We start from the raw sequence: 13,119 nt of genomic DNA, 5'->3' as shown, positions 1-13,119 counted from the left end.
TTGACTTTTCAGGTATAGTTTAAGGTGGAAATGATGATTTTTCCCTTTTTAAAAAGAATGCAATGCATATTATTTTTAGTACCACAAACTAAACAACCAAGAAAAAGTAATGTCAGAATAACTAATCCTAGTACAACTAATCCCAACATAACTAATCTCAATACAACTAATCCCAGTATAACTAATCTCAGTATAACTTGTTTCCCAATCAAACGACCCCTAAGTGTCATAAACTTAAGGTATCTATCATAATGGGTATTCATAGTTGTATCTGTCACAAGGTGACAATTATTAATCATATACCATGATTAATAACTATTGGGATCAAACAAGTAAGAGTTAGGATGGATGGCACTTGATGTGAAGTGATGAATGATCAACCAAACTAAGAATGAAATTACTCTTAGTTAAAACAAAGGATAAAGATAGCATAAGCGGATGAAGGTGTTATGAATTAAACTGTTATATAAGTTGTCATGTTTTCTTTTCATGATTTCTATATCTTCTATATGACAAGTGACAATGAAGCAGCTAAAGCAGGCTGCTTATAGTCGACATGCTTGCTTCAGCTGCTTCAATCGTGATTTTACTATATCACCCCTAATTAATTATTTTAAGTCATTTATGTATTAAAAATTAATTATATTTAATAAAAAAGGTAAATAGACATTTACGACATGGCTGTTTCAGCTACTTCAACCGTGATTTTACTATATCACCCATAATTAAATATTATAAGTCATCTAAGTATTAAAAAATTAATAATATTTAATTAAAAAAGATAAAATAGACAAAAAATGATAAATCAACTCTTGATGTTTTAAATTAACTTGAGTCTTATATGAGCCAACTTAAATTTTTTCACAATTGTTTGTATAGTAACTTTACTATGTCACTTCAAATTTGTATAGAATAGAAGAAAAAATATCATAAATCACAATAATTAAAAACTTAAATTATTTAAAAAATATAATTGACTATCAATGGTACAAAAGTTTGAGCAGGGAGAGTAACATATATTATTTGAAAATTACATAAAAACTACTATAAATTACAATAGTTAACGGCTTAAAATATCTAAAAAGTATTAAAAATATGATTGATTATCTAATATCTATTTGTGTCACATACATTGAGACCAAAAAACATGAGCCCCTCGATATCTAGTTGTGTTCATGCGATCTAGCCCTAGTCGGCCGATGATACCTACCAGTAAGTGTTGTTTGTACTTATACTACTAGTGTTATAACCCATTTTAGCGGTATAGTCTGGTTGCAGGATCATTTAATGTTTCACCGATGACGTGGATAGTGATTTCCAACATCTTCTACTTCTCTCATTCATGGTGGAAGTTTTGTCCAATCTTACCTTCTTACTTAGAAGCTCTAAGACCTCTGCATATCATATTGAAAGGGAGTAAAAGGTTCTCTTATCTATGTGGATTAGAGTAGGTGCCCTCAGGATCCAATAATTTGGGTCGTGACATTTTAGTATTCCGATCTAAGTTGCTCGAACTCGAGTGTAGGTATCCAAGAGACGAGTGCGGATATAAGAGACAGATTAGTCAAAATATAAATTTTAAGATTTTGGGGTGCGAATCCAAGTATGGATACAAGTGTGGGGATTCGACAGAAGAAAATTAAAATAATATAAAAATAGAGTTCTAAAGATATACTAGGTTTAGATGTCACACTACTTCACTCTTTTAGTTACTTCTGCAATTAGTTTTACTTTTTTTAGTACTTTTGCAATTAGTTTTACAATTTTTAGTTACTTTTGCAATTAGTTTTACTTTTTCAATTAGGAGTACAATTAGGCTAAGTTGCATGGACTCGAGTGCGGGTATCCGAGACGGTCCGGAATCGAGAGTCCGATATGTAAATTTTCAGATTTGGAGGTGCGAATCCGAGTATGAATACGGGTGTGGGGATTCGACTTAAAAAATTAAATATTATGAATATAAAGCTATAAAGATATTTTAAAAATTCAATTTTAACTTTTAAGATAACTTAGTTACTTTTTCAAATAGGATTAGTATATGGTATATACTTGTGTTTCTGGGAAACCAACAGGCACATATATTTTGTTACTATATTAACATAAAAATTATTCTTATGGGAAACCAACAGGCACATAAAATTTTTTTCCTATATTAATAATTTTCTTTATTCCTGCTTTACTCTGTTTTATATTCCTTATGGCTGCAGTATCTATGTTATGTCATCTGCTTCTGTGCTGTACTATGTGTTTGTTTGATATCTCGTAACTTGAGCCGGGGGTCTTTCGGAAACAGCCTTTCTACTCCATCAGAGGTAGAGGTATGGACTGCGTACATCTTACCCCCCCCAGACCCCACAAAGTGGGAATACACTGGGTTTGTTGTTGTTGTTGTTGTTGTATTTAAAAAAATAGAATTATTAAGAACTACAAAGTAGATCTGACGAGTCATCTTTCCAGTCACCAACCAATCTTTCTCGTTCTTTCCAACGATTCAAATTCCGACGATAACAATTACAGTAGCCAAATTTCTCCCTTCAGGCGATGACAGCAGTCGCCAAATTTCTTGCCGGATTCTGACAATGACAATAGTTGTCGGTTTTCTCCCTTCCAGCGACGATAACAATTGCAGTCGTCGGTTTTTCTCCCTTCCAACTACGATAACCAACTTTGTTTTTGATGTTGGGTCAATGTCTCCAAATTCGTTTTGATCGAATTGGAGACGCACCCTGAGACCGCACCAGCGTCGCGTTAGGACGGATTCGGCGATGAAACCAATGAGTTCCCGCAACATAGCTATTAGGTGTTAAGTTATTTTGGAAAAAGGCATAAGAAATCGAATCTCAATTTTTCCCCTGAAATGTGTTATTGATTTTGGTCAAAGTATTCGGATTCGGTCAAAATAAATCCGAGACGCAAGAAGCACCCGCACCCGTGTCAGCGTCATGTCGAGGCAGGTTTGGCGGAAAAACCAAGGAGTCCACGCAACATAAATTCCAATTTTCATTATTCCATTAAGGGGTCATAGAGACAAAATCACAGGCCTATTAATATATTTAAATTGTAAGTTCATGAAATGTTGCCCAATTGGGTCTAAAATAAAACTAACAACCAATGAGGGAGCATATGTTCTGAGTATTCAACCTTATAAATGTGTTATGTTATACCAGCAGACCTATTTATGCAGCCCAAAGATAGATTATAAAGCTTAAAGACCTAAGAAGATATAGGTTACATAGTTTTAACAATTATTGACAGACAAACAGTCACATTGTAATGCATGACATTCTTCTTAAGGTTAGCCACAAGCTCTCAAAGTTCACACCTTTGTGTTGTCACCAAATTGGCGTCGCAAGCATTGATAGATCGTTTATACTCCAATAAGTTTTCTTGGTAGCAATTGTGGCTTGAAGTCAGAATGGGTTTTTGTTTGAAAGACTCAAATAAATAAAATTACGTACGGATGAGCCAAGAAATAACAACGAATTCAAAAAGAAAAGCTGGAAAGAAATAGAACAATGAAATAAATAGGACTCGAGATCTAATCAATCAACTTAGAAGATGAATTACTAGTTGATGAGAAGTTTGAGAATCAAAGAAGAGATTAGGAATCAAGAAATTGAAACTAAGAATCAAACCTTGAGCAATGGAGTAATTAAAGTGTTGATATGCACTTTGGGAACTTGAATATGATGTTTGGAACTTGATCTGCGTTGGAAGGGGTGAATCTCCGTTGGATCTGCGTTGGGACCTGCTCCAGCAGGTGTGGAGCACCTTGGACGTAGGTAAGAAGCCTTGGCTGCTGTTTTGAGGTGCTGCAGCACCTTGGGCGCACCTCAAAGGCACTTCAAAGGCAGATCAGCCCAAAAAACAGCTTGCATTGTACCGCTTGTACTACCAAATGGTCCCCTTTTTGTCCTTTCCTTGAAATATTCTTTTGGATCTTAAATGGTGTTTTGTACCAACACTTTTGTACACCTTTTCTTTCTCTTTTTAGGATCAAACAGCCAATTTTAGCTGAAAATCTAACTTGATGATATCAATTTCTTCAAGAACACCAAGAACATCAATCTTTCTAACTTTTTCTCCGATTCTCGGAATGAGTTGAAATTTTGAACATAGGCATTTCTTAACCTTCTAAACTCATTCTCAACGTCATTTTGCCTAAATTCTTAACCAATTTTTTCAGATTTTTCAACTCACTTCAATTTTCTTCAAGTCCAAGCTTTCAACAATGGTAGCTCACTCGATATGACTCCAATTAAGCTCAAATTTGAAACCTAGACTCTAATAGTGTTAGGGAACTCAAATCTACCACTAGAAACACAAGAACACAAAATCAAAAACTCAAAATTTGACCTAAGAACAAAAACGTGAAAAGTAATTTTTTTGTGATTTTTCGATTTTCTAAGACGAATAAACTCAAGATTGACTTCGTAGGAACGAAATTAAGCTCGGCTCTGATACTAAATGATACGAAAACAAACTACGGAATTGAAACTAAGCTAAGAAACGAAGAAAACAAAGATAAAAATAGATAAAGCAATAAGATAGACACAAGAAGGGAATGAATAGCAAACAAATGGTATATCAAACCTTTAATCCTCTATTCAATATCCAATCAAGCACCTAAATCTTACGTAGACCTCAAGGGAATTGGATTCCCGAGAAACTCACGTCTCTAAACGAAAGATCAACACAAGCTAATCCAAGCTTGTCACTCACTCACAAAGGAGTAATCATTCATAATTCATCAATGTCTATCAATGTCTACCTACTGAATGAAAGAAAGGCCCTATTTATAGTGTAGGGTTAATTATTACATCTTATGGGCCCAAAAGTGACCCATTTGAGAAAGACAAGGCATAGAAGCCCACTACGAATCTGCTTAAGCATTTGGGACGCACATGTAGAGAATAGTGGACTATTTTGACCCGCTCTAGATCCCCCCAAAGCGGATGGGACGCAAGTCCTCTTCCGGGAGACTTCTAGCCCCGTCTTGTCTTCCCTTGGCTCATTTAATGTCCCTGGACCCTCCTTGATCATCATAATCATCCAATTGACACCCTTTGATAGCCACCAAGGAGTCATCGAGTGCCTCTTGAACCATAAGCTTCCTTTCCAAAGATCCGAAGGCAATTTGGATTGTATCAAACATGATAATTTATTTAACAGAATTAAACGTAGGAGAGTGTTATATTATAGATTTGACACTGTGACTTATAGCAATTTTTGTAACTCGTTTACCAGTGCATTAGTTTTTTTTGTTGCTATTGAATGGAATTAACCCGTTTATATATAAGCCAAAAAAATTGTTTCAAGGCAGAAACCATGACGCAATGAGAAACAAAGGGAACAAGTCTGCAACAACATTAATGTCAAAAGTAATCTACTTCTTGGAGAGTTTATTTTGAGTTGGTATCGGAAGAGAACTCGAGAAAATACATGTTTTAGCAGCTTAGGGAATTTTAAGGCAGGAGAATTTAGTTAAACCACTTTGTACCACTTAATTTTGTCACTGTTTTATTTAGATTGCAGTTAAATCTGCTCATTTGGGTCCTTTTAGGTTAAGATGGGCTAGGAGGATACATTACGGGTCATGGATTTTTTTTAAAAAAAAGGGTTATTTTGTTGATTTGGAGGGGTATAAGTGAGAACTTTGGTAATGACGGGGTTAAATCTGGACACATAGTATGACGAAGGGCAAAGTTGGCCAATATTTGAAAGTAGAGGGATAAATTTGGCCCTTTTCCCTTTTTTCTCTTACCTGTTTCTGGTAGTGTAGTCCACGTTTTTCTTGCTCCTTTAAATTCCTTTTCAAACTGCCAATTCCATATCTATTGTGAGCTCTATCCTTCTCCTGTATTTCTTGACTTTTTTTCTCTTGATTATTGTTGTCCTGCCTGTATTGTTGGCTTGTTTAGCAGTGGCTTTGTTACATAGCTAAAACTTTAATAAGTGCTTGTCTCCTGTATCCTGTTTGCAGTTCTTGTATTGTTAGTTGTTGATTATAGATTAGTTGGTTGGGTTAGATATCTCTGATTAGTTTGTACTCTCTTTAGTGGCTTTGGTGGATGATGGCAAATTAGGGTCATGTCATCGGTTAGGGTTGAGGTCAGGGGCGGGGGCGAGAAGCAAGAGAGATAAGTGTGTGAGGGTAGGGTCTTGAAACATAGGAAATTTTGAAACATAGGAAATTTACCAGGAAAGTCCATAGAGCTAGTGAAGATTCACAGGAAAGGAGGATTAATATAGCTAGTGTTCAGGAAACCAAATGTGTAGGCACTAAAGCGCGGGGGTATAAGTTGTGGTACACAGGAGGCGTGACAAATAGGAAGTGTGTAGGAATCTTAGTAGACGAAGAGCTTAGGAGCAAGTGGTAGAGGCTAGGAGCATTTTAACGGGCACATGGGGTCATCCCCGAGAGGTTATGAACTTATGACAATGTGCATGAAGGCTTTGGTTTGGGGAATAGGAATGAAGGAGAAGCATCACTTTTGGAGTTCGCTAGGACCTTTGGGTTGGTGGTAGCCAACTCAAGTTTCCCGAAGAAAAAGGAACACTTGGTTACCTTCCGTAGCTCGGTGTTGCTCCTCAGGAAGGGTGAGAGAGGTCTTTGTAAGAACTGTAAGGTTATCCTAGGTGAGAATCTATCGACCCAACATAAGAAGCTTTTCGTAGTAAGAGATTTAAGGGGCACATCCCCGAGAGGTATGAACTTATGACGATGTGCATGGAAGCTTTAGTTTCGAGAATAGGAACGAAGGAGGAGCATCACTTTTGGAGTTCGTTAGGGCCTTTGGGTTGATGGTAGCCAACTCAAGTTTCCCGAAGAAGAAGGAACACTTGGTTACCTTCCATAGTTCGATGAGTCTTGGTCAAGACTAAGATATATTTTTTACTCCTCACGGAGGGTGATAGAGGTCTTTGTAAAAATTGTAAGGTTATCCCAAGTGAGAATCTATCAACCCAACATAAGTTCTTAGTGATAGATTTGAAGATCAAAAAGGAGAAAGAAGAGGGTTGTGGATGAATTGCCAAGGATTAAATGGGGAAGCTTGACTGTGGCCAGTGCCCCAGAGATAGGGGAGAAGTTGATGGATATAGAGTCTTGGAGAAGTAGTGGAGATGCAGATAATATGTAGGATAAGACTGCAAATTGCATCAAGGAGACGGCTAGAGAGGTGTTGAGTGTCTCGAGAGGGGACTGGTGGTAGAATGGACAAGTAAAAGGGAAGGAGGAGGCAAAGAAGAGGTCTTAGATGGAGTTGATCCATTTCCTACAGGTTGATAGAGAACCAATGGAAGTAACTTCCCTTTCTCCTTTCTGTATCAAAAGTCCAACAAGCAAGATTATGCCTTTTAACCTCACAAAACACAAACAAAAATAGTGAAAATTTCAAGCTAGTATTTTATGTTCATTAATGCAAAGTCGTCATGCAAAATATGTATGGTGTCCTTGCATTTTAAATAGAAGTTAAAACATGGTGAGGATGCAATACTACGAAACATTTGCAGATACATAAACTTGGAAGATAAATGGAGTAGCTATCGCATCTACCTGTAGTTAAAAATGAGGAGATCACCATTTGGAGATTTCAGCATGTGCCATGGAAATAGCAATGCATCCGGATTCAATTCCTCAAACTGTGCATCTAGATCATTTCTACGCCAAAGCTTTCCCAATATCCAGCTCCATCTCCATATACTGCTATTTTTATTTGTCTTGCTTCTTGGATACAAAGTCGTTAAAACCCTCCTCCCTAGATCAGCTCTCCTAATAGCATGATTCTTTGACAACATAGACACATTAGTTAGCTTTATGAAGTATTAGGAACACCATACAAAAAAGTAAAAAGAACAATAAGGGTGTTCTATGTTACCTTCGTCAAAAAAAAAACACAATAAGGGTGTTCTCAACCACTAGGACAAAGATCCAAAGGTTGTAAAGCAGTAGAACCAATGTTCAGGGAAGCGTGATGCGAAAAAAACAACAAGGCTTTGCACCATGCATTACGCGACGCGCGAAGCGACGCGAGCACATCATTGAAGTGAAGCGCAAATTAAAAGAAAAAAGACTAGATTGAGCATCCAAACAGTAAGATAGAACTGAAAAGACCACAAGAATTATATAATCAACAATAAAGACAATATATATAAGCACAATTTAAAACTGAACACCGAAACACCTGCTGCGAAACTAACCAGCAAAACAAACAGACCACAATAACAAAACGATCCCAACAAAATAGCAAAACAAACCAAAAAAAAGAAGAAAAAACAAATCTAAATTAATAATATATCAACATCTATTCTTGTTCTTCTAAAGCAATGAAGAAGAAGTCACAGCAGTGGTAGCCACAGCAATGAAGAAGAAGAAGTAGCAACAGTGGACTTCAAAGTCAACCTTAGAAATTCGCAGCAATGATAGTCGCAGCAATAGACTTATTTTTTAATTTTAAAATGATCCTACATATAAAATCAACATGAAGCAAATCTTTTTTTTAAATTTTAAATTGACCCTAAATATAAAATCATCATGAAGCAAATCTTCTTTTTATTTAAAATTGACCCTAAAAATAAAATCAACATGATGCACTTGCATCTCGCATCTCGCTTCTGTAAGGTTGGCTTGCATCCAGCCACACGCAGCGACTGCTTTCTTGAACACCGAGTAGAACATTCTAAAATTCAGGTATAACATAGAGGAGATGCACGGAACCATACGATCTTTTGATTAACACAGTATCTTAAGATCATTTTACATCCCATTTGAAAGAAATTTTTATATCAATTAGCCAAAAACAGGAAGTTTGGGAGAGAATGGTACATTGAGGGATAATTCAACAACCATAAGACTTGTGGAGAAACAAGGAAATACACAGATATTACCTTGGGAAACCCAATTTGAATGCTCAGTTTCTACTTGACTTGATTATTAAGAGATATTAAAAGTTGTGTGTTCGTTGGATTAAATGGGAAATGTGTAGGAGGCCATGCAACATTGTGGTCCTTCGGAGCGGAATAAAAAAGATCACATTAAAAAGGCTAAAAAGTGAGCATGCTATCTTTCATTCTTTTGTGACTATACAGTAGGCCACTCTTGTGAAAGAACTTGGACATAATCTTCAAAAGTACCAAAAGGAATATAAGGAAATTCACTTCGAGTGGAGTGGAAGTTTCTATCTCGACAGACCACCTACTGCAGCCAAAAGTCTGGAACTGAGTGCAGACTTATTTTCTATTAAAAAGACAGACATCATCACTCAAAAGTTGCATAACCACATTTGCTTGCTTTTACCACTATCTTTCACTAAGTTCACCTAAGTTAGCTGTGTAAACACATAATCATAGTCAGTTAGCCCAAGTTCTTGAAATTTATGTGTGCTAAAATGTTAAAACCTCAACCCAATAGATTTAGAAAATTGAGCTTCTTTTGATGAAGTAAACAAGCCAAGCTTGAGTTTGCTTTGCTGGAGCTCAATTATAATTTAAGGAATTCACAAATTCTTTTACATGATGTATGCATATATGCATATTAGAATTGAAGTAGGGACACATTAGAACACTGATGCTAGACAGGATCAGAACATTAATATTTTTCTGCATAACTTGTATTGACTTTCCCATATATATTGGAAAACGATATACTCAATTAATTTATATCTTTGTCTTTTTGTTTTCAATAAATAAGTTTGTAGAAGTTCGGAAAAAAAAACCCAGGAACTTAAACGAGCGACAAATTCAAACTTATACAAGCTCAAATTGCTGATTAATTATGAGCATAAGCCAGGCTATATTCGCAAATGCACAAGCATTGGTATCTTGACTATTGCTCATAGCTTCAGTTTCGTGTTCTTTTACAAAATTTTACTCCCTCTCATGTAGATACTACTTTTATGGTAAGAAGAAAGACTCTTAATTTTCAAAAAATTTTCATAGTTTCGTATGAAAGACAGCATGTATTTTAAAAAAATGAATTGACTTAATGAATTCTGCTCTTGAGACATCAAGTTTTTGCTGAAAGTGAATAAACAATTTCGGACATTCCAAAAAATTGAACTCTTGTGTGATGAAGGTTTTTTTTTTTTTCATTTTGTGCCAAACCAGAGTATCAACATATCCACCCCCTTCTCTGTTTTTGTCCCTCTTAACCGTCAATGTCAGACAAAAGAAATAGGATATCATACCAAGAAACTTAAAGAGCTCCTAACGCAATTACCTCTGAGTCCACAAGATATAGACAGTCCTCAGCTGCATGATAAAAAGAAGCTGCTGGACGTCTTAACTTTGCTGATTCAAAATTTCCATCATCGTGACCAGGAGAAGAACCAATCTACGTCAAAATGGTAATGTTTGCATTAGAAATTCCTTTCATGCTTAACAGAAAGATATAACAATCAAAGATGAGGAAGCCACCCATGCATGCCTAACACATACAGAATCTAAGATCATTCCATTTCCATCTAGCACAATAACTCTGTGGTGATTGGAGTCGGAAAGGAAAAGGCGATTTGCACTCTCATCAACAGAAATGCCACCTGCAAGAAAACCCAGAAACTCAAGTAGTAAGAGACAAATGCTACTATGCTAGGAACAAGGGGCTTCAAGCAAATTATAATCCTCGCATTTTGTATATGGGAGCTTCCGCATCTTTTTATCATCTCATGAAATTATTTAGACAAGGGAAGCTTTTCCAAATGTAAATTGGCATCACTCTCGGATTTCAAAAACCTCCCACCACAACTCCAAGCTTCCTCATATTGATTCAAAGAGAACACCAACGAAATACCTCTACCTGTTTCTATCATAGAACTGCTTCATGGAACTGAACATTATCAACATTTAGTTTGATAGCATAGCAAACTACTCTTTGCTGAATAACATTGAATACAATATTGTTCCTCTATTTTTATCCTTTAACCTCTAAATTGCACTACGTTTACAATCACACTAGTCGGAAGAGCTATAATTTATCATTTCATACAAATAACACCTTGAATTTGGGCCCTTCTTCAAGTGCTTAATTGTTCCTTTCTCATCTGATCTTCCGTCGTACACGGCAAGAAAAAGACAAAGGGTAGGCGGAAGGAATCTGTAGATAAACACCAATCTGTAATTTTTTACTAAAGGGAGACACAGAAGCAGCATGTTTGAGGCAGAAAATTCTTGCACCTCCCTAGTAGTTAATTCATGGGAATGTCAATAACTATCTTTTTAAAAAAGTGCTAAATCAACAGTACGGGAGAGCTTGACAGGGAACCTCCACCTGGAAAATAAAGAAGCAGGTTTCGCAAGGGAAAACAGAGAGATGGTTCCTTGAAGTCATCGGTTCGCTTCACCCATGTGCTTGTGAAATGATGCATGATCTTGGGGGTCTCACTCTCTTGTGCTCTGAAATCCTTGATTGCTGAAATCGCAGAATATAACAGAGAACCTTAGTTTAAAGACAATAGAAGGAAAATGGATAGATAGAGTTCCAGTTCTCATCATGCCATACACTGACCATCACCATCACTGCAATCACTCACACAACAAAAGTCACATTCTGTAATAAATATGCAATTCAGAAGTAATCAATTATACTTCTTATCCGCGCAAAAAAGGGAACTAGTTATTTTTATTGATTAACTCTATGAATAAAAGTAGTAACAGCTGGAAGAAAAACAGATCGGTACTTACATTTATTCAGCATGGCAGATAATTTCTTTTAAAAAAAAAAAAGAAAAAAGAAAACACGCCCTACCTTGGTCAAGAATCACCATATCTGCTTCCATCCCATAACAGATTGGAGGACTTGAACCACTAAACATCAAATAGCAAGCCTCACAAGCAATCTGAAAAAGGGTGTAGTATGTCAATTCATGAGAAATCATGGATCCACTGACAATCACAACATGAAATAATGGTCAAAGAAGCTTGGATATCAACGAAGAGCACAACAAAAACAACATACACAGGTATGTAATCCCACAAGTGGGGTCTGGGAAGCAAAGAAAACAACATATAATAATACAACAACATACCCAGTGTAGTCCTGAAACTGGGGTACGGGGAGGGTAGTGCGCACAGACCTTACCTCTACCCCAGAGGTGAGGTAAAGAAATAGTCTCCGATAGACCCTCGGCTCAAAACCAAAAACAATCTAGAAAAACAATAGATAATAATAAAATCGAAAAATAAGAATGTAGGAGAGTAATAACAAAAATACTGATAAGAAAAGCTAGACAATTCTCGATTACCTACTTACTTTCTACCGTAATCCCCAACCTTCATATCCTCTTATCTAGGGTCATGTCACAAAAGCGGCAGATGAGTCATTTCCAATCTAATCACCTCTTCATAGTTCTTCTTCGACCTACCTCACCTGCCTCTCCTCATACCCATCATAGCCAACCTCTCACTAGGCATTTGTGAATCTCCTCTTCATATGTCTGAACTATCTATGCCTTGCCTCCCTCAACTTGTCCACTACATAGATCAATCCCACTTTGTCCCAAATATTTTCATTCCTAATTATGTCTCCTATCTCAACATCCTCTCTGCTACTTTCATTTTTTGGACGTGCAAGTTTTTGACTAGACAACCCTCAGCCGCATACGACATAGTTGGTCTAACAACCTCTTTATAAAACTTACTTTTAAGTCTTGGTGGTACATCCTTATCACACAAGACACTAGACACTGGATTGAGCCTCCATTTCATCCACCCTCCTCCAATACGATGAGTAACATCATCGTCAATTTCTCCATTTCCTTGGATGATTCATCCAAGATACTTCCTCTCTAGGAATGACTTGCGTGTCAATCCTTCTTCCACATCTGTTATGTGAGTTATGTCACTGAACTTGCACTGTACATAGTCAGTCTTAGTCCAAGTCAACCTGAACCCTTAAGACTCCAGGGTATGTCTCCAAACATCCAGCCTAACTTTGTCGTGTGTCTCAATTAATCAATACTATATAGTCCTACGTAACCCGAACCCTTAGACTCCAGGGTATATCTCCATACTCAACCTGAATCCTTAGACTCCGGGGTATGTCTCCAAAAATCCAGCCTAATATTAACTTCGGCGTGTGTCTCATTAATCAATACTATATAGTCCTACTCAACCGAACCCTTA

General features: G+C 36.7%; 1 protein-coding gene across 1 annotated transcript in view; it reads right to left on the bottom strand.

Annotated features, from left to right (window-relative positions):
* The window catches only part of LOC107842553, a gene marked incomplete at its 5' end in the record, with an annotated part of 30,721 nt that extends 18,887 nt beyond the window's left edge, over positions 1–11,834 (bottom strand). The window contains 5 exon segments of the mRNA XM_016686462.2: positions 7,559–7,788; positions 10,220–10,333; positions 10,438–10,538; positions 11,267–11,407; positions 11,744–11,834. Coding sequence (XP_016541948.2) covers positions 7,559–7,788; positions 10,220–10,333; positions 10,438–10,538; positions 11,267–11,407; positions 11,744–11,834 — 677 coding nt within the window.
* Between the last annotated feature and the right edge of the window lie 1,285 nt (positions 11,835–13,119).

Source organism: Capsicum annuum, chromosome 9 (assembly GCF_002878395.1).
Source record: "Capsicum annuum cultivar UCD-10X-F1 chromosome 9, UCD10Xv1.1, whole genome shotgun sequence".
NCBI lineage: Eukaryota > Viridiplantae > Streptophyta > Magnoliopsida > Solanales > Solanaceae > Capsicum > Capsicum annuum.
This window is presented reverse-complemented; position numbering and strand designations above follow the sequence as displayed.